Consider the following 19,758-nt stretch of genomic DNA (forward strand, 5'->3'; position numbering starts at 1 on the left):
CTGATTTTGTCAAGATTAGGTCAGTGGCAACACAAATGTGTCAGTGATATCTGGGGACAAATGAATTTATCACAACACAATAAAGGGAACATTTGTGATCATTGTTCAAGTCAGAAAGGATTGCATTTAAATATCAATAATAAAAGCAGAAATGCACCATTTTACCAGTAAACTGGTTCCCACTGCTGCTCTCATGACCACGATCCTTAAATCTGCTACTTTAAAAATACACTTAAAGCACAAAAAACACATAGACGCTTCCATTTTCTTTATGGCTCCATGAAAACATTGTCTCAAAAACTGAAAATGGTCTAATATGATCTTTGGACCTTTTCAGCTTCACAGATCAACTCAAAACAAGGATTTATTGTGCATTATTTTTAATTTTCTGGTTCAAGTAATTAATTGTCCGCGGCGTTTGTGGCTCCGTCTCGTGCGTTGATAAAAACCTTTTGTCAAAAAAGCTCTTTAACAATTTTCCCAGAAGCTGCCTTTCTAAAATAAATGTGGTGTTATGAGACAAATACCATAATTAATACAAAGAAAGATGAATATCAGTAATATCAAAGTGGTTGAAAAACTACCCAGAGACAAAATTCTCTTTTATTTCCAATTATTGCCCCAAATGTACAAAACTTACAAAATAAACTGATATTTCTAACCCGTGAAGGCAGAAGCTTCTGGCCTGGAGTCGACCCGGCTGCCACCGTGCACGAGGAAGGTGGAACTAGAAGCTTTACCCATTTCATACATTTGAGAGGGTGACTTGAGTGATCACATGGAGACAGGAGAAAGTCCCTGTGAGTGACGCGCACGGAGCCGCAGAAACCGGGTCACGAGGCTCTATGTGACTGCACTTTAAAGCAATTGTGTCTGTTATTAAAAAAGGATCATTTATTTCATGATTAAATCAGATGTTAATCTGGGAAAATGCATTCATTAGGTATGATGTGAGTTCCAAACACCCATCTGAACTCGTGCGTGAGAAACGTGGAGTCTTGGGACGCCGCGTTGACCCGAATGTGCGCAACATCCCAGCGAGCACGTTCCCGTTCCCGACCTGTTGTTGGGATGATCCTCTCAGGAATCTCCCTCTGCTCCAGCCTGGGAAATCAAGGAGAAAAAGTGTCAAAAATCCCATGAAAGAGGAGGAAATTGATTTCGCTTCGACCTCAGAAGGCAAATTTGTTCCTGTCATTAATGTAAATACTCAGAGCATGTTCACATGCACAATACCAGTCAGACCCGAGTGAGCCACCAAACAATGCTCGTCTGTGGTCCAGCCTCAAGCGTGAAGAATGCTTCTCAGATGAATTAGGACATGTGTGAAAGCATCATGACGGTGAGCGGAGGGCGGCTTCGCTCCTTTTACCACAGCCATAAATGTGCTGACGTCAAATCAGATGAATTCAAAGTCGGGGTTAAAAAAGAGAGCTTCTCCTCCCCCCGTCAATCAAATGTTACTTAATACACTCACAAATGGTAGCCCTGTCCAGCCTCCTCCTCCTCCTCCTCCTCCTCCTCCTCCTGGGATCAGATGAGGTCTTGGACTTTGGACCTGGTCATGAGGAAGTGTAAAATGACACTCAAGGTCCTGATTCATTAAAATGGCAACACTTTCAGTCAGGGAAGAAGAATCCAACTCCAACCGATACTTATCAATAGTACTGAGGCCTTCTTAAACCATCTATATGTTTATGTATTTGCACACTGACATGCAGAGCGTGGCAGGTGTTCCAGTCCTTCGGTCCCTAACTGGATCCATCCTGGTTCTTTGAGCTCCAGCTTTGACTTCACTGACCATCCACACAGGATCCAGGAAGTAAAGGTGTGTTTGAAGCTGAGTGGAGGCTCAGGGTTTGGCTTCAGGCCTGGCCTAAAGGCTGATCTGGCTGTCAGGACGGACCCCACAGAGATAGCTAAACATAACTGGTTTGGTTTTAAGGTTTAGGTTAGAACTGGGTTTAGGTTTGGGTCAAGGTCAGGGTCCGGGATGGGGTCAAGGTCAGGGACTGAGCGATGCTTTTTAATGGATGAAAGGCCTCACAAAGATAGAAGTACCACGGTGTATATGTGTGTGTGTGTGTGCACGACACGCATGAAAACTGTTATGAATGAATTAAAACATGATTCTCTGTTGTGAAATAAAACGGAAATCACGACTCTTGAAGGGGGGAAATCAAAATGTGGTTAATACTAAAAACAGCTGTAAAAAGGTCAATGATATCATCATCATCACCATCACCATCATCATCATCAAGTGAAGGTCGGAGTGACATCAAACACTCCATATCCAAAGTTCTGACACGGGAAGACGGTTGAAATGGGAGTGACGAATGAGAGACTTGTGCGGTAAATGTGCCTCACAGGATTCCTGGTCACACAACAGCGAGCACATGACGACAAGTCAGTCAATAAAACCTACAGTTTGTGTAGCAGAGCTGCAGAGCCCAGGAGGAGACCAGCGAGTCGCCCTCCAACACCCCCCCGCCGGCCCGCAGTGTCCCGTCCGCCCTCGCCTCGCTCACAGGTCTGGATCCGGCGTGCGCCTTGGCTCCAGAATGCATCCTGCTACGGAGATGGAACTGGGATTCGGGGATTCGGGGAAGGTCAACCCTGCGTTTGTGGTGAGTGTCTCCTCAAACCGTCTCTGTCAGTGCTGTAAACATCAACCAGCGAGGAATGTGAAGAGGGTCCAAAGTGTGCCGCAGGAGCGGACGGAGGGCTCTAGGGCGCCGACGGGCAGCCCGTGCCGGGACGGGACGGATGAAAGAGCCATCAAAGCTGAATGGAAGCCTTTGTTCGAATGTTGGGCAAGAAAGCGAACCTGGATGAAGGCATGAAGAATGTGGGACGTGTGGTTTGTACCACAAACAGCTCCGGCCTCACGGGGTGTGAACGTGTACACAGCTGGGCCGCGCACGGCGCTTCCCGCCTCTGCTTCACCCTTCACATCCAAAGCAACGGAAGAATTTATTGACGTAGGAGCATCGGGTTTTGGTTGAAGGCAGATGTGAGGACATGTCAACGCACGAGACGCAGCCTCCTATTTATCATTCTGATCCAGGTATTGAAAAGAACCTGACACTCAGATTCCGGAGCCAAGCGAGGGACTTAGGGCGCACAAAGAATTCAAAGATGTTGACCCAGGATTTGGATATTTAACCGATGGTTGGAGCTGGCCGACTCTGCCGCGCAGATTAAGAGTTTTCAATTCACTCTGGGGCTTTAAAACACGTGAGGCGATTTCACAAGAGCCCTTTAAGCCCTTTGCTGCCCACAAAATGCACCGTTAATTTCAAAGCAAAAGCACTTTCATTGTTTCATTTGTGACCCGTGTGCAAAATTAGGAGCTAAATTCTGAGCGTAAAACTTTACAGTGATTCTCTGAAGGAAGCTCAGCTTGGATGGACGGACACATCTGAGTGGATCTAAGCCTAACACAATTGGACCGTTGTTTTGGGTGTGTGTGTGTGTGTGTGTGTGTGTGTGTGTGTGTGTGTGTGTGTGTGTGTTGGGCGGGGGTGATTTTAGGTTTCAGGTATCTCCCAGGGTACAGGTGTGTCTCCAGAGACAAAGAACAGCTTCATGACCACGAAAGCTTCACTTCCTGCCACCTCCTCTCTCTGCCTGGCGCGCCGCCACTGGTGCTGCTGTGCTGCTGCGCTGCTGCGACGGTGTAGCTCCGTCACACTCAGACAGCAACGCTTTAGCGGACGAATGCATCTTGAGAAGTGTAAAGTTCAGTTTGCAGCCTGTTTTCTCTGCAGGCTTGAGCTGACCAAAGGTCTGACGGGTTAATTAGTGATGGGCAGCTCTTCCTGTGAGAGCGCTGGAAAAACAGGGAAAAGAGAAAGATTTGATGAACTCCTCTCTCCTTCTCTCCTGACCTCCTTCACTCAGAGGCACCTAAAGTTCCTCCAACTTGAGCGGCTCCTTTGGGACCTGGCAGAGCCGCATCCGAAATGTCCCCTCCTTGGTTTTGTGGCTGACCGGACCGGTCCGATGATCATCCTGGCAGCCTGAAGCGTTGATCCGTTCAGCACATGACGCCAGACGGAGCCGCATGGCTCCACGTTAACCACACTCACGCGCACGTGAGGCTGTGATGCTGAGGGCCACGGCAGTTTGCCACGGTTACGGTTTTCTGGTTCCGGTCTGGCTCCATTTCCCCATGATGCGTGCGTGTTCCGGTCCGCTGTTGACCACCGAGGCAGGCCCTGTGTGAGCCCTGTGGTACCTTGCTCAAGGGTACCTTGGTGCTCTGGCAGCTCCCCCAACTACCAGAACACCTTCCATGTTATGTTTGCACCGGGGCTCGAACCAAGAACCCTCCGCTTCTCAGCCCAGTTCCCGACAGACGGAGCTCCCACCTACCAATTATTAGTATTTGGACAAAATAAAAAAGAAACTTTGGACCCACATTCGCCAGTTTGTCCAACAGAATTTGAAAGCAACAGCTTCAAACGTAGATTTAGCGCGATTTATGGTTCTACTTTTTGAATTAGAGCTTCACCACAGAAGCTCACACTGATGCAGAAAACTGGATGATGTCTGATGAGACACGAAGCCTGACTTTGCCCTGTGGGAGGGGCCGTTCAACCCTCTATTACTGATGTTTGTAATAGAGTGAAATGATGGTCTTTGATGGAGGGATGGAGCCTTTAATGTCAGCTCTTTAATCATAATCCAGGTGTTTACTGGTGTACTCAAGCAGAGCGCAGGAAGCTGAGGAACCCGCTACGAGAGCGCTGTGATTTCTCTTTATTGAGTCCGTTTCATGGAACTTCCAGGCTGAGAACTTCTTCCGCGTGCAGCTTCACGTGTCCCAGAAGGTTTTCCGGTCCTCAAACACCCAACACCAACTGGATACGGCTGCGTTTTCTCCTCACAGCCTCCATTGTTTGGTCGCCTGTGAACAGATCTCCTGTTGTCATAAATGACATTCATATTTCCTGGGGCGAAGCCAAAGGGGGTCACATTCAGGTTTGTTGGAGTAAAGACAAAGGGTCAAAGGTCGGCACCACAGCAGCTTCCCGTCTGACCTGCTCCAGATGGAGAAGAAACAACCTTTAGAATCATCATGCTCAGGCAGGAAACAGCTGAGAAAAGGAAAAAGATTTGGTGACATCAGAAACATGCATAAATAAACCAACTCTGTCGCATTCTCTGCAGTCAAATAAGATAAATTAATACATTTCTGTAGTGAAACAAGAGAAAATGTTGTAGCTGCCGTTTGTGGAGCCCTCAGATGTGATGAATACGTGAACGTTCACGTCCTTTTACTCCTGCAGCTGCATTTTCCCTATTCGACCACTAGATGGCAGCAAACGTGTGTGATGGCTGCAGGGAGCTCACGCAAGTGCTGCGGGACTGGACACCACAGCAGGCTGCGGGACCTTTGGCTGAAAACTGAAAAGCTGCCTCTGAATGTCTTTGCTGCATCATTACGAGCCGCTTAGAACAACAATGACAGCATCGTGGGAAATATTTGTGGTGTAAAGTCAAGCTGGACTTCCCAGTCACCCAAAGTGCTTCACAACAATGAAAAGTTAAATTTAGATTTCAGTTCCTGTTGTCATTGAACTCAGAGTTACTGACCCTGGTTTAAACAAAGAAGCAGGAGCATAATTCCTCTGGAGCTGCAGCGGGGACCACAATGTTGGAGCTGAAGAGCTTTTCCCTCATGCTTCCTCTGCTCTGTAAAAACAACAACAACAACAACAGATTGGCAGCTGCCAGAATGATCACAACTTACCCATAATTCAGCATCTGTTCTTGCTGTGTTTTATTCCAAGGAAAAAGACAACAATGACCTGCCACACCTGAGTATGGACATCAGCGATCTGCAGAATGAGACCACGGAGGAGAACACGGACAAAGATCTGGTGTACTCCCTCAACGACAGGCCGCCCTGGTACCTGTGCATCCTGCTGGGGTTCCAGGTACACCAGATGTCACACAAGCCCTCGTGGCCATTTACACTCCTTTCTGACGGCGTGACGCGGCATCACTGTGGCGTCACAGATCTGGTAGCTGGAGCCGTGCTCCAAATCTCCACCTTTCAGGAGAGTTTGGCAAAGAGAAACGCTCCAGTACCAAAAGGTCAGAGGGGCAATAAAAGGTCAAACAAATACATGTGGCGCTGCTGGTGTTCAGAAAGGTTCCCAGAGAACACAAAGCTGATTTCAGACATCAGAGTTCTGCTGTTCCACCACTTCCCTACAACTCTGAGTGGTTCCAAACACTGTAAAAAAAAAGAAGAGAAAAGCCTAGTGAATTTGTTATTTCCTTATTTCAAGCATGACAACAGGATACGCTCTGTCCCTTATTTGACTTTTGAACACGTTTGTGTCCTTTTGCCAGCAATATTTGGTTTGGATTGTGTGGTGACATCTGGTTATGTGTAGAAAAGCTCAGAGCTTTGTGAGAGTGGGTCATCGACCTGCAGTGACAGATATGCTTGTCGACAGCGTCCGTTTCTTAAGGAAAAATGGAGCACACACAAAAGGTCGCTGAACCGTCAGGCTCCTTTCAGTGTTTTCCCACCGCGTCTTCGTCGCTATAAACAGCTTCCACAGGGATCCATACCTTTCTCCAAGTGTTCCTACAGTGCAAGTTTTCCAAGAAAAGAAAAGATATCTGTACCAGAGAGGGGCATATCTGCTGCTTCTGGTATCATCCTACACACACACACGCACACACACACCAGGGTCCATCTGTCAGGACGGCGGGAGTTGTGCAACATGTCTGGTATAGAGGTGAAATGTGGCGGCCCCCTGAATGGGGCGGAAAACTGAATAGATTAAACAGATAATTGGAGCCGCAGAGCTGCCACTTTTACTCACCTCTAAGTTTGACCTTTTGGCATCAAGATGTGGGTCCAGATTTATCCAAACATTGGACTCAACGTGGTTTGTTAAAGACCTGATGCGATGCGCCAAGTCTCCTGTTATCACAGCTGCGGGGTCGCGGGGATCCCCAGTCTGGGGCCCCTGGCGTTCTTAGTCCCGTCACAGCAGCTGAAACCTGTCAAGGTAAAAAAAAGAGTTCCTGTGATCAAAAAAGGGCTCCTGCAGCGTGTTTGTGTTTGTGGCTTCCCCAGCATTACATCCTGGCGTTTGGGGGCATCATTGCCATCCCGCTCATCCTGGCTGAGCCGCTCTGCATCAAGGACAACAACGTGGCCAAAAGTCAGCTCATCTCCACCATCTTCTTTGTTTCGGGATTATGCACAGTGCTGCAAACAACCTTTGGAACGAGGTGAGTGACCTTTCACGTAACAACACATGCAATAAGCATTTGGTTTCATCTGATGTTACATCTGGGTGTATGGGCGCGAGCCTTCAGCAGTAAAAACACATCCAGTTCCTACTTGTCTTACTGGAGACCCCTGCGGGGTGTGTGTGTGTGTGTGTGCGTGTGTGTCATAATTAGCTGTCAGCAAACACTGCCGATAGGGTTAAGGTATTAGACCTGCAACCAGCCTTTAGCCCGAGTACATCTTTGGAGTTATTTCTTCCTGAAAGATCGTTTTGTTTCTCTGAAGTGTGTGATGCAGAAGAAAAGACCTTCTGAATTGCATCAGTCATACACTCTCTCTCTCTCTCTCTCTCTCACTCACACACACACACACACACACTCACACACACACACACACACACACCACACACACACACACCACACACACACACACACACACACACACACACACACACACACACACACCTTTTCCTGCCCCTCAGCATGGCAGTAATAGTAATGCCTGTGCAAACAGCTTTGTTTGACAGTTCTTCCCACACATTTTGGAGCCAGATTAAAGTGAGATCTCTGAGGCATTGAATGATGACAAGATGCTAAACTTTTGTATTTTCCCTTCCCACACGCAGCCTCTATAAATATAGATAGAAAATATATGGCGCAGCCTACTGCAAAGATGTAGCTGCAGGCTTTCTCCAGTGGAGACGTGTTTTTCTCTTTAACCTGAGAAATCGTCTTTCACTTCATTGAATCAAGCGAAGACCTTTTAACTGCTTTAATTGTTCTGAAGACAAACTTTGACTGGGTTAAAGACGAAGGAACAAAGATAAGCTGTTTGATTCATCTGTTCCCAATGTAAAATCACTAAAGTTCTGAGTGACGTCCATTCAGGGAGAAAAGCAAATAACTCATTGAAAAGGTCAAAGGTGCCGGTCGTTTCCTCCCTTTCGCCTTTGTCTGTGGCCCAAGCTCTAAACAGACCACTGACCTTAAATTCCTTGACTTGACCGGACGGTGGCAGGTTACCGATCCTCCAGGGTGGCACCTTCAGCTTCATCACTCCGACCCTGGCCATCCTGGCCCTGCCAAAGTGGAAGTGTCCGGACCAGAGTCCACCCGCGGGCCTGAGTCCCAACAGCACCAGTTCTGTGGTGGGAGGAAACCCCGACGAGGTCTGGATGTCACGGATGCGTGAGGTATTTGGACCTTAGGCCAGGACATGAACCTTTACCTTCAGCTACAAGAGACTCATTAGTTTAGAAGACGACTAAGGGCATCTTCAAAACCGACGAGGGTTCGGTTGCGGGGGCGGGGGGCTGAGGGCCTAGAGAGCCTGAATCACATTGATTAAATGATTAGATGGTTTTAGGCTCTGCGGTGTGAGTGCTTTGATGAGAACCTTTGTTTTTAGCACTCAACTCGAGACCCCAAGGCTGACGTGTTTACGGTGTTGTGAGGCCGGATTCAGAAGGTGATATATACGTTACAGCTGTTACTCGGCGTTCCTGGACCCACTCCTGAGGAACATATACTTAAAAAAAAAATCCAAAAAATAATCAGCATCTTGAACTACTTAAAACCTAAAAATGAGCATTACTCTAAATTATTCCCCCAGATTTTGAGCTTTTAGGAAAAAAATTTCAAAGACTTACAAAAAATCTTCTGGTATAAAACAACTTAATGTATATTCAGATCCAACCAACCAAAGCGGCTTCAAAAACTCACGTAGAGGTCAGAACCAGCCGTTGGGATTCCAACTACTTGCATTTGGGGGTGAACAAACCTGTGAGTGTTTTAATGAGGTAAAACCTCAAGAAAATAGAGAATTAGGGTTATGTGTTAATCTGGGGGTATTTGAGGGCCGAGGTCAACATGCAACCTGCAGGAGAGGAGGGGAGGAGAGAGGAGCAATAATTCTGATGAGACCTCTGCGTCCTGGAGGGGTTTTTAGGTTCCTCCTCTGTTTTAGAGCCTCTCAGCCAAGAATCTGTTCTGAATTGTCGCGTGTCGCCCCCAGATCCAGGGAGCCATCCTGGTGTCCTCTCTGCTCCAGCTCCTGATGGGTTTTTCCGGGCTGGTGGGTCTTGTGCTCAGATTCATCGGCCCGCTGGCCATCGCACCCACCATCAATCTCATCGGCCTCTCGCTGTTCATCGAGGCTGGAAAGAAGTGTGGGACTCACTGGGGAATAGCGGCTCTGTAAGTCGTTGCTGGTTTAGGCCACCGTGGTCGAGAGTGTCGGAGCTTAGCGTGACTCTTTAATGCTTCACCCTCTGCTCTTCAGGATCATCTAAAGAAATGGAAGCTGGAAATTTGTCCACTTACTTCCTTTTCTTTAGTTTCAACCCGTTAAAATCCTTTTTTTTTTTCAAATAAAAGGGAAATAAAAGGGAAGTACGTATTAAGTCGCGCAATGACGATGGAGACAGAGCTGTGGGGGGAGGGGAGGGGAGGCAGTGGGTGCCGGGGAGGATCGAGATGGCAGTACAGGCTAACTATAACAGGGCCAACAAATGGAAGCCAATATTTGCACGGGGTTCAAATCACACGTGTACGCATCATTACTGGTGCACATGTTTCAGATTGAGAGGATGTAAACAAAGGGGTTCTGTCAAAAGTCCTAAAGGAGACAGAACACAGACCTTTAGAGATCATCAAATGTCAAATGTTAGTCATACTGGTGCTGCAGAAAGGGGGAGTTGGATCATGGTGCCAACCCTGGAGATGATGGTGACCTCTGATTCTCCTGTTTTCTTCAGAACCGTCTGTCTCATCCTCCTGTTCTCTCAGTATCTCAGCAAAGTCGACGTCCCAATGATTGCCTATAAGGATAAAAAGTGGAAGATTTTCCAGTATCCTCTCTTCAAACTGTTCTCTGTAAGTCGCTGTCCAGCTTAACAAAGATACCTTCATGTTTCAGTATCTGGCACACATGAGGCGCTCTCTTCCAGGCTCTCTTTGGCATGTGTGGAGCCTGGCTGCTCTGTTTCCTACTCACCATCTTCGAGGTCTTTCCCTCCACACCTGAGCAGTATGGCTTTTTGGCCAGGACCGATATCAACATCCACGCTGTGACCGACTCTCCCTGGTTCTACGTGCCATACCCTGGTAGGTTCACTGGAATGAACATGTTTTGCTTCAGGCTATGCAAGAGTTCAAACTTGGCTGCATTTCAGCTAGATTTCACATAGATACTCAAGATCCTGCAGATATTTCCTGAGAGCAAATTAAAATTTGCTCATTTTAATGTCTGCCAGACCCTCAGAAGACGCTTTGGAGCATGACTACCTGGCTTAAAGTGTACTGGGCCCTTTAAATGATAACAAAAATATGAAGATTTCTATATACATCCAGCAATAATTTACATTTATTTTCTAAATTTCTCCCACAATTTCAAGGAAATCCTTAAAAACAATATAATGTAGACGTTTTTTCCAAGTCTAATTCCTCTCAAACTGGGGTGTAAATACATTAAACTGTGTTTCTTCATGACTGAAGAACATTCAAATGACTAATTTTGGAAGTCAAATAACAGGTTTGGGTTTTGGTGTTTGTGTTAATTTCAGCTCTTTGAATGAAGAGGAATCTTCACAAGTGGTGTCACTGAGTCAGACTTTTATTACAGAACTTTAATTGCCTTGCTCATAATTTTGGCTTGGCAGACTGCAGCACCCAAATTCCTCAAAGCTTTATGGGTGAATTTTTTCCCTTTAATATAAATAGCGATGCTCCTCGGGTGCATTCCGACTGGAGTTTTGGTTATTTTGGTCCGGCCTCTTGTTTCCCCGCAGGTCAATGGGGAGCGCCGACGGTGAGCGTGTCTTCCGTGCTGGGTATGACGGCGGGCGTCTTAGCGTCCACCATGGAATCCATCGGTGATTACTACGCCTGCGCTCGCTTGTCTGGTGCCCCCCCTCCGCCAAACCACGCCATAAACAGGGGTATAGCCATGGAGGGCATCGGCTGCATCCTGGCGGCCCTGTGGGGGACTGGGAACGGCACCACCTCCTACAGCCAGAACATCGCAGCTCTTGGCATCACCAAGGTACATTTAGTACATGAGGGAGTGTCGGAACCTGGAGATCAGCCATCCTTCTACAAAAAAGCTCAAGGGCACTGATGTTCCGCAACTCACAAACTTTCATTATGCAGCTAATCAAGGGTGCAAAGACGGAATATTTCCAGGATCACGAGTTACAGCACTTAGCAAATGCTGGCGGGGGGGGAGGGGGCAACGTGGAGTAGTTTAAGCAATCAAAATCAGCAGAAAAGAGAGTGAAGAGTGAAGCAAAGTGCATCGAAGCAGCGCAGCTACTTTAATCAAAGCCATGAGGACACCTGACCTTGATAAAAGTGAAGGAGACAGACTAAAGGAATGCTACTGGCACGAGCAGAGCGCTGACATATATTCATGCCTGCCCCGGCAGAAGGATTTTGTTTTCTTAAAAAAATTCTATATTAAAATCGAACGGCTGTGACATTGAACAATGAGGCGGGGTCACGGTGGGGTGCAGGAGTAAACCTGTGGAACACACTCGTGTTCTCGCAGTTTTAATGGAGCAACTGAAAAAATGTTCAACACAAAAGGTAAAATTAATGTGTCGGCAGTTATAGCGTGACACCTGAGCAGTCAAGAACAATCCGTCAGATTGGTTTTCCCAGACGTCGTAATTACAGTCGTTTGACACATGTTTACAGGTGCCCATTGTTTGGGCGCTCTAGGGTTGTTCTGTGCAGCCGTTGGTGGCTCGCTGCCGGCGGTGGAACCAATTACTGAAAGGTTCTCATTAATGAAAGGGAAGAGCTGCTGCTGTTTTTGTTGCAACATATTCTGGGAAACACTTCTGCACATTGGTCGAGTACTAAGGAGGAATCCTCAAAAACACGTCAGACTGAAACCTGTTTCCAGGCCCTTGGTTACCAGGTTGTGCACACTGATGTACGTTTGTTCTTTGTTTCCACCATATTTAAAGAAAACCAAAGCCACACGGGCTTTAAAGTAATCTGTGCGTAGATTAGCACATGACCCAACCTGCTGGTGTGAATGGAGGCTTAATGAGGTGGAACAGCAGAGCTGGGTCAGCTGGACCTGCTCGTCACACTCATGCACCATCAGCGTGGTTGAAACATAAACGGTCGCTCACTGACTGCTAACTTAGAAATGAATCCAAAAGTAGCAGCTGAAATAGGGGGAAGTGTTTACACTGCGATTAACTACCACCATTATAGATGAAGCTCTGCACAAAAGCTGCCTGTGCAGACATCAATGGTCTGGTTAGTGATTGGTTTTGATTGAGTGACTCTTTGATCTGGGTTAATCTAGTCAGTTGTTTGATGCTCTCTCCCCCCCGCGTGGCTGTGGGGATTAAACAAGTCCAAAGTGATTGATATTTTACACAATAGAGCCATACACCATTTTAGGGCCCATTCCAGGAGGTGGACATGGTGCTTATATACAGCAGTAATTTTTCCTGGAATGTTCACTCCATTAAAATAAGCGTCTCGTGAAATTTGAAGAAAATGTTCAATCCAATCCAAAAGGAATGACTAATATGCAGATCACCTCTATCTAGCTGTTATCTCTTCCATCTGGTCGAGATCTTTAGTTGCACAGCTGAGATCAATAATGCTTCTCTGCTCATTGTGTCTTCATGTCATTATCTTTCCCCTCCCTCACCTGTCGGCCGTCGTCTCCACACCTGCAGCCACTCACCTGTAATCAGCCACAGGATTTAGGCGGCAGAGTCACACGCGCGTGCTGTCAGATTGGCCTCTGTGTTCTGCTGGACTTTCTGGGCTGTTGTTTAAGCGCCACGTGTTAGACTGCTGGGTTTTTAAGTGGTCCTGCTTCTCTGTCTGAGAGCCGCCTGTACGATGAATGTACAACACAATCATGAAAATCCATCAGCCAATGAGAGAACAGGATGCTTGAGTTAAAATACCTGAGAGTCTTGCTAAACTGGAGACTGTTAGTGGATTGAAGTATTAACTGTTTCCAGCATGTACAGTATTTCCCTAGAACGGTATGTTCACGCTATAAAGCAGTCATGATGCGATGCCCTGATGTCTGTGGCGCGTTGACGCCATACAGGCTGATTTATGGACCAGGCTGATCTCTCACTTTCTAACATTTCTAACACTGGCTTAAGACAGGATTACTGGAGGATCTGGTGGAGCAATACGCAGCCATGTGGACCCAACTTTACTATCGTAGAGACAGAGAAACAGGAAGTTTGTGCAACCTGACTCTGATGTGACGTAATCACATTTTGCATATGAACCCTTTAGAGCGGGACCCTCCCACGTCCCCTGGGGGGGAGGGGAAACCTCAGTATTTAGAGTCCCTTTGACCCCCTTTAGATACCTGGCATCATTGGCTCGATAAACTACGGTAATTCATCATCTGACCTGGGTAGTTTGTGTTGCGTAGTGGCATAAATTCAGGGTGGAGTTGTTAAAAAAGCAACCAGAGACCATCACGGAGTAACTCTCCATGCAGGGGAGCTGTCATCAATCACACTTTAAAGATTTTATCCATTAAATAAATATATAAATATGAATTGGATGTATTCTCCTGATCCATGGCAGGTGGGCAGCAGACTGGTCCTCCAGATGACTGGAGTTCTCATGCTGATTCTGGGAATCTTTGGAAAATTCGGAGCCGTTTTCATTACCATTCCAGAGCCTGTTATCGGAGGGATGTTCCTCGTTATGTTCGGAATGATCGCAGCTGTGGGAATATCCAACCTGCAGGTAAACACTTCTTATTAATGGTGCAGACTCTTTTAATTTAATGTAAATCTGAAGCGCTCTGGCCTCGGCCTGGATTATGTCATGACCAATTAATTTCTGACAGAAGATGTAAGAAAGCTCAAAGGATGACATGTGAAGACGCTGACAGACATGCGTGGCGTGTTCACCGCGTGTTCACCGTGTGTTCACGTGGCCCAAGTCCAGTTTGGATGCAGATCTTTGCTGCCAGCTGACTCTCAGCCAACTCTGTGACAGCATCCGGCCCCTCGCTTGTATGGTGAAACAATAACTACTGTTATTAGGGTAAAATAAATAAATCCATAAAACCAAAAAGGGAAGAAAGGCCAAACAAGCTTGTGTTAATTACCTACAAAAGCCCCACATGATTTTAGGGGGTTTGAGGTTAGGGTAGGAAAGCATTGTAATCAGATAAATGACAAAGAAAAGGTGGACTGGACCAACTGGAAAGGGCTTGTTGGTGCTGTTTTGATATAATTGGCTGTGGTAATCTGCTCTAATCCCTCCTGCACAGCCGGTTAACTGTGGTCCCGGTAGGATAACTCACTCAGATTAACTGGGAAGAGCCAGAGGGGTTTCCATTGAAGGGTGTGATATAGAAGATTTCCCATTCTTTTATTTTACTTTTTTTTTTTTGCAATGCCAGCTCGTTCTAGGCTGAGTTGAGGGGAAATAAGTCCGTTTTGGGTTTTAAAATACACCAGTAGATGTCCCTAAATCCTACATGTTGGCCTTTGAAGGACTATAATGCTCTTTAAGTCATTGATTGGTTCTCCAGGAAATGGACATCCTGGACAGCTAAGGTCACTTTTAATGCGGTTTGCTGTGCACCAGACCTTTCAGTGTCTGTGCCTAATGTACAGGCGCTCGTTAAAACCACCCAAAACCTGTTCTTTTCTCCTCAAACCTCTCCATTTGTGAGTCATAAAGGTGTTAAGAGTTTACACTTCTTGATGATTCCACAAGTTGATAGATAAATTCGTCAGAGGTGTAAAATGAAAATTGGCACAAAACAGACTCATTAACGCACCCAGACGAGGCGATCTGTGATCCTCCGACCTCTGATCCAGCAGCAGTGTGGGCCCAAACAACATGAAGATGGTGACATTGCCTCTATAAATGTAAAACCAGTAAGCAGGATGGATGAAGAAAACCTCTTTTACTCTTCTTTCTTTTCCCTTCAGTACGTGGATCTGAACTCATCCCGTAACCTCCTCATCCTGGGTTTCTCTACCTTCAGCGGGCTAGTTTTACCGTCTTGGTTTCAGTCCAATCCAGGGATTATTGACACAGGTGATGTTCAGTTGTGCACTCACTGACCTCTTGTTGTCTTTTTAAAATGTCATTTATGTGTTTTAGGGGTGACTTGGACAGTGCACTAAACTTACTCCACATTAAAGAAAACCCTTTGCTGGGTCCCGTTGTCCATGAGGAATGAGCACAATCAGGATCAGTGAGAGGATCAGAAGATGCCCTCAGTGACGAGCAATGCGTTGATTAGCGTTTATTCCCCATATTCTAACCTTTGTGTTCAGTCATGTGACGCACATGAGCAGTGAGGACGCGTGGCAGTTCCCATTGGGCTGCCCATATCAACGTATCTCCAGTCAGATCAAAGCCACCCTTTTGGAGAAAATCTAATATCTGCTGATAAACTAAGTTAATGGCCCACATACCAAACTTTATCTGGGCACCCTCCAGCCAGCATGTGACACGTATAAGCTGGTAATGCTAGGTGGTGGCAGAATGCTTTCATTTATCCAAACAGGTATTGGTGGAACGCTTTGCCAATAAGCGTTCCACGAGAACACGCATTCAGTTAGAGCTCTGTTCAAAACATCTGTGCTGCGTAAACATCGGAACACGGCCCATGTCACCTGACTCGGACTCTTTTCTCTTTGTAAGAACCTTTCTGTGTCTTATTAAGCGATTACGTGGTAATTCGAAACCTCTCTCGAAGTTGGTTTCCCATCTGCAGTGTTGGAGGCCTTTTTGGAGACAACTACAGATCAGAACAATGTGCTGTCTTTCATATTTGGAACGTTAGATATTAAAGCAGACGGATTAACAAAAGGAGTCTCAGAAAGTGAGTGGGAGGCCCTGTGTACACATTGTTCTACTTACAGATTACCCTTGTAAAAATGGCAGCGCTTCTGCCAGCCTAAGCTCCTAAGGCCAAGTTGTGCCTCAAATCCCAAAGGCCCAGATGGCAAACGCTTTGCTCCCTTTCGCCTTTAGCCTAGTTTCAAACTGGCGACGAGAAACATTTCAGTTGACATAAATTTAAGATGTATTAAGTTATTTTGGAGGAGATGCCGGAAACCCACTCCCCCCCAAGAGGGACTCTTGGGTGATTTAGAGCAAAGACTTTGGGTCGTGGCGCCGCTGGGTCGCTCCAGTTAGGACATTCCAGCGTTGATTGACGAATATATGGATCATTTATTGTTGCTTAAATACACCATATACCCAGCTGTGGAACATTGTACAGGCACATATGTGGCAACATCACTATCCAGAGATCTTGATTCTAACCAGAGGCTGATTGTAAACTATCACCTGATGTTTCATCTTTTTTATTTAAAAAAAAAAAAACACTTCTAATTTATGAGCATCAAAAATGTGGGATTATAGAAATCGGTAAGATTAAACAAGTCCTCCCTGCAGACATAACACCTTGATCTCATGTGTCATGTGATGCAAGGGTCTCCAGGAAAGTTCTTAATCCCAGGTTCGGCGTTGGGCATGAGGGCTTGTCTGGATTTCACAAGAATAGGCTGCTTACCACTCAATCCTCTTGGCAAGGCGCCCGGCCACTGACTGTAATCTCTTCTGCTCAGATAAAGAACTCCAGCGCCCAACTTTTCTCCCCCAGCCTAAACACTTGATAGTGCCACACAAATGGACGCCGTCAACAAATGCAGCTCTTGCCCATCTGAGGCGCAGGCACGTCGGGGCTGGAGGACGTGGATTGGACAGAGCGGGATTTTGAACTTTTGACTTCTGCCTCTGTGTGTGCCTGCGTGCATCATGGTGCCTTCATGAACCGGCAGAGGGGTCAGCCGTCTCCCACAGTTCAAACATGAAGGCTTGTTAGTTGAAGAACGCTGACAGTTACACCATTGGGACACAGAGCAACTCCACGAGCTTCTCGTGGCTTCATGAGGCAGCTCGTACAGCATCTTCACTGCTGTCTCCTCTTCTCCCATAATGGAGCTGGCTTGTCTCAGAAAAGAGCCCAGATCCTCTTTGCCTCTGTGATCAAAGTCAAGTCCCAGCTCAGATCGGCCCTCTTTCTGCCGAAAAGGGTTTGAAGGTTGAATTTCGGGCGTGTTCTATCTTACACCTGGACAAGACGTCATTACGTCCCCCAGAATCCTCCAACATTTGTTGAGTCGTGACAGCGAGAGGCAGAAGTTTTTGTAATTAACGACAGGAACTTTGTAATAACACATGCACATTACTATCGTCTCTGTTGGAAGGAATCAAAGAGTTGGACCAGGTGATCGTGGTGCTCTTCACAACACACATGTTCATTGGAGGATTCTTTGGGTTCATCTTGGACAACACTATTCCAGGTTTGAAGGGCTTTTTATACCACCCCCACCCCGACCCCACCACTGATTATTAATGTTTCCTTTTGCAGGCTCCAATAAAGAGCGAGGTATCCGTAACTGGCAGGACCAGGACCAGGCCCAGGACGCGCAGAAGCTCCGTGACCACTCGAGCTACGATATCCCTTTTTGCAAACCTGTTCTGAAACGGTTCCGATGGTTACAGCGCCTGCCCTTCTTGCCATCTTACAACGACACCGAACAAAGAACTTTGAGCGACTGAGATCTTAACGTATATAGTAGCTCTGCTGCTAACCCACCGGACAAACACACATATGGCACACACATTTTTCTAAAGCCTGTGTTTCTTATCATACAGCCTCAGCATGGGACCAACAGAGACTCAAAGTGAGGTCATAATTCAGATTATGAGAAGTACTATGGACAGGAAGTACTTCATGGAGCCTCAGACCATTAGAATGCACATCACCGACACTGAGTAGTTATTCTCCCTCAGTTCAAACATGAAGGCTTGTTAGTTGAAGAACGCTGACAGTTACACCATTGGGACACAGAGCAACTCCACGAGCTTCTCATGGCTTCATGAGGCAGCTCATTCAGCATCTTCACTGCTGTCTCCTCTTCTCCCATAATGGAGCTGGCTTGTCTCAGAAAAGAGCCCCGATCCTCTTTGCCTCTGTGATCAAAGTCAAGTCCCAGCTCAGATTGCCCCTCTTTCTGCCGAAAAGGGTTTGAAGGTTGAATTACAAAGTCCAGTTTTTCATTGGACGGGGTCTGAAGCAAGTCTTGCGATAACCTTAAGACCTTCAGTAATCCAACACCTCACATGGTTGATTTACTGACTACATATCTGCAAATGGGCACAGGAACCCAGGAGTCCCAAATGTGAATAAAGACCTTTATTTTTACTGAATGCTGCACAGAGAACCACTGTTGAAAGGGGGTTAGAGGTTGTGGTTGGACAGCAGCTCCTAATTCCATGTAGGTGCTATCGACCTGTTTGAATTTAACCATGGAAACTATTTTAAGCGAGGTAGCCACACATGCATGGAACTACCTAGTACATTAGAAAGCTGGTGCCAGTGTCTTTTTCCAGTGTTCCTTCAGTTTTTATATGTTTTACATGTCGGCCAAAGAATCTCTGGGGCTGACGGTGCTGGCGGACAGATGTTAACCTGCCTGCTCACATGTGGACCGGAGAACAAACCTCAAGGTTACTGAACCTTTGACCGAGGGGTGAAAATTGATGCTCGAGAAGAACAAAAACGCACATCAAAAGGAAAAAAACCTGGGCTCCATCAGTTCACGAGAGACACAGAGAAATTTCTCGAAGATATTAAGCAGTGAAATGTTTGTAGTGGCGAAGGTGTGGTGGTCCCCCACGAGTGTGACGTGTTACCCACAACTGGACGGTCATAAAGCAGACGTGAGGAGAAAATCATGGCAACAATCACTTAGTTTAACATCATATGATGTGATTTTAAAGGCAACACAATCCAAGATATCTGTAATAAAGTCACTGATATCACTACTAACAAAGGTTTGGTCATCAGAACTGATATTGGTCATCACTGATATGACAAGGCCTTTTAAATAAAACGAGACATGTAAGACCTCTAAAAGAGCCTTTAAAATGTTAATGTTGATACTATCGTTGAATTACTAATAATTATTAAAATGCATCAGAAATGCATCTTTTTCTAAATGTTATTTTTTCCGTTGTGTAAAACTCTCAGATCTGCCGAGACCCAACGTCTTCCTTAAGTTAAAACTCCCACTTTTCACCAAAATAAACGTGCGCTCCGGTTCTCACGTTGGCCGTGCACCGCCGTCCTGATCAATCTGAAGCGCATCTCCAAGAAGATATTTGAGATTACTCACTTGCCTAATCCATCCAGCAGATGGCGAGTCCATCATCTGTCCTTGGCCACCGCCACTGGTCCCAACCTGCACGTTTCTCACGTGACCTTTTCCTGCTTTTGAAGCAACTTTGTGACGGTTCCAAACACACGGTCGATGAAAAACGCTAAAATTTGCACAGATTAATCAGAGGAAGCTCAAACGGCTCAGCAAAGGGAAAGCTTTTAACCAAACCGGAGCATTCCGGTCTGGAAGTTAACTGTGTCAGCGGTTCTCCTAACAGGGGCTTTCAGAC

At 46.4% G+C, this 19,758-nt stretch overlaps 1 protein-coding gene and 1 long non-coding RNA gene across 4 annotated transcripts; one reads left to right on the forward strand and one right to left on the reverse strand.

Moving 5' to 3' along the window:
- Positions 1 to 363: 363 nt before the first annotated feature.
- On the reverse strand, positions 364 to 2,284 carry LOC130535876 (uncharacterized). Its single transcript, XR_008953228.1, has 2 exons — positions 1,478 to 2,284; positions 364 to 1,104 (listed from the first exon to the last, which is right to left on the reverse strand). It is a non-coding gene; the product is annotated as an uncharacterized LOC130535876 (long non-coding RNA).
- Positions 2,285 to 2,292: 8 nt separating this feature from the next.
- On the forward strand, positions 2,293 to 19,296 carry si:dkey-106n21.1 (solute carrier family 23 member 2). Of its 3 annotated transcripts, none has more exons than XM_057051212.1 (12): positions 2,294 to 2,627; positions 5,799 to 5,945; positions 7,106 to 7,263; positions 8,282 to 8,456; positions 9,278 to 9,459; positions 10,020 to 10,137; positions 10,212 to 10,368; positions 11,052 to 11,305; positions 13,849 to 14,013; positions 15,216 to 15,324; positions 17,511 to 17,606; positions 17,675 to 19,296. In XM_057051212.1, the coding sequence occupies exons 1-12, from the start codon at positions 2,337 to 2,339 to the stop codon at positions 17,863 to 17,865; spliced, it is 2,043 nt and encodes a 680-aa protein (XP_056907192.1). In that variant the 5' UTR covers positions 2,294 to 2,336; the 3' UTR covers positions 17,866 to 19,296. The 3 variants fall into 3 exon arrangements, with proteins under 3 accessions (XP_056907193.1, XP_056907192.1, XP_056907194.1); XM_057051214.1 differs by lacking the exon at positions 2,294 to 2,627 and adding an exon at positions 2,937 to 3,067; XM_057051213.1 differs by lacking the exons at positions 17,511 to 17,606; positions 17,675 to 19,296 and adding an exon at positions 15,391 to 16,104 and having other exon boundaries at positions 2,293 to 2,627.
- Positions 19,297 to 19,758: the final 462 nt, after the last annotated feature.

The sequence above is a fragment of the Takifugu flavidus genome, chromosome 13 (assembly GCF_003711565.1).
Source record: "Takifugu flavidus isolate HTHZ2018 chromosome 13, ASM371156v2, whole genome shotgun sequence".
Classification (NCBI taxonomy): Eukaryota; Metazoa; Chordata; class Actinopteri; order Tetraodontiformes; family Tetraodontidae; genus Takifugu; species Takifugu flavidus.

Excerpts from the sequence above, each read along its gene's own strand:
- si:dkey-106n21.1 (XM_057051212.1), top strand. The coding sequence starts at position 2,337 with ATGAGAGACTTGTGCGGTAAATGTGCCTCACAGGATTCCTGGTCACAC. Across the intron at positions 5,946-7,105 it reads GCATCCTGCTGGGGTTCCAG|CATTACATCCTGGCGTTTGG; the intron begins GTACACCAGATG and ends TGGCTTCCCCAG. Across the intron at positions 11,306-13,848 it reads CAGCTCTTGGCATCACCAAG|GTGGGCAGCAGACTGGTCCT; the intron begins GTACATTTAGTA and ends GATCCATGGCAG.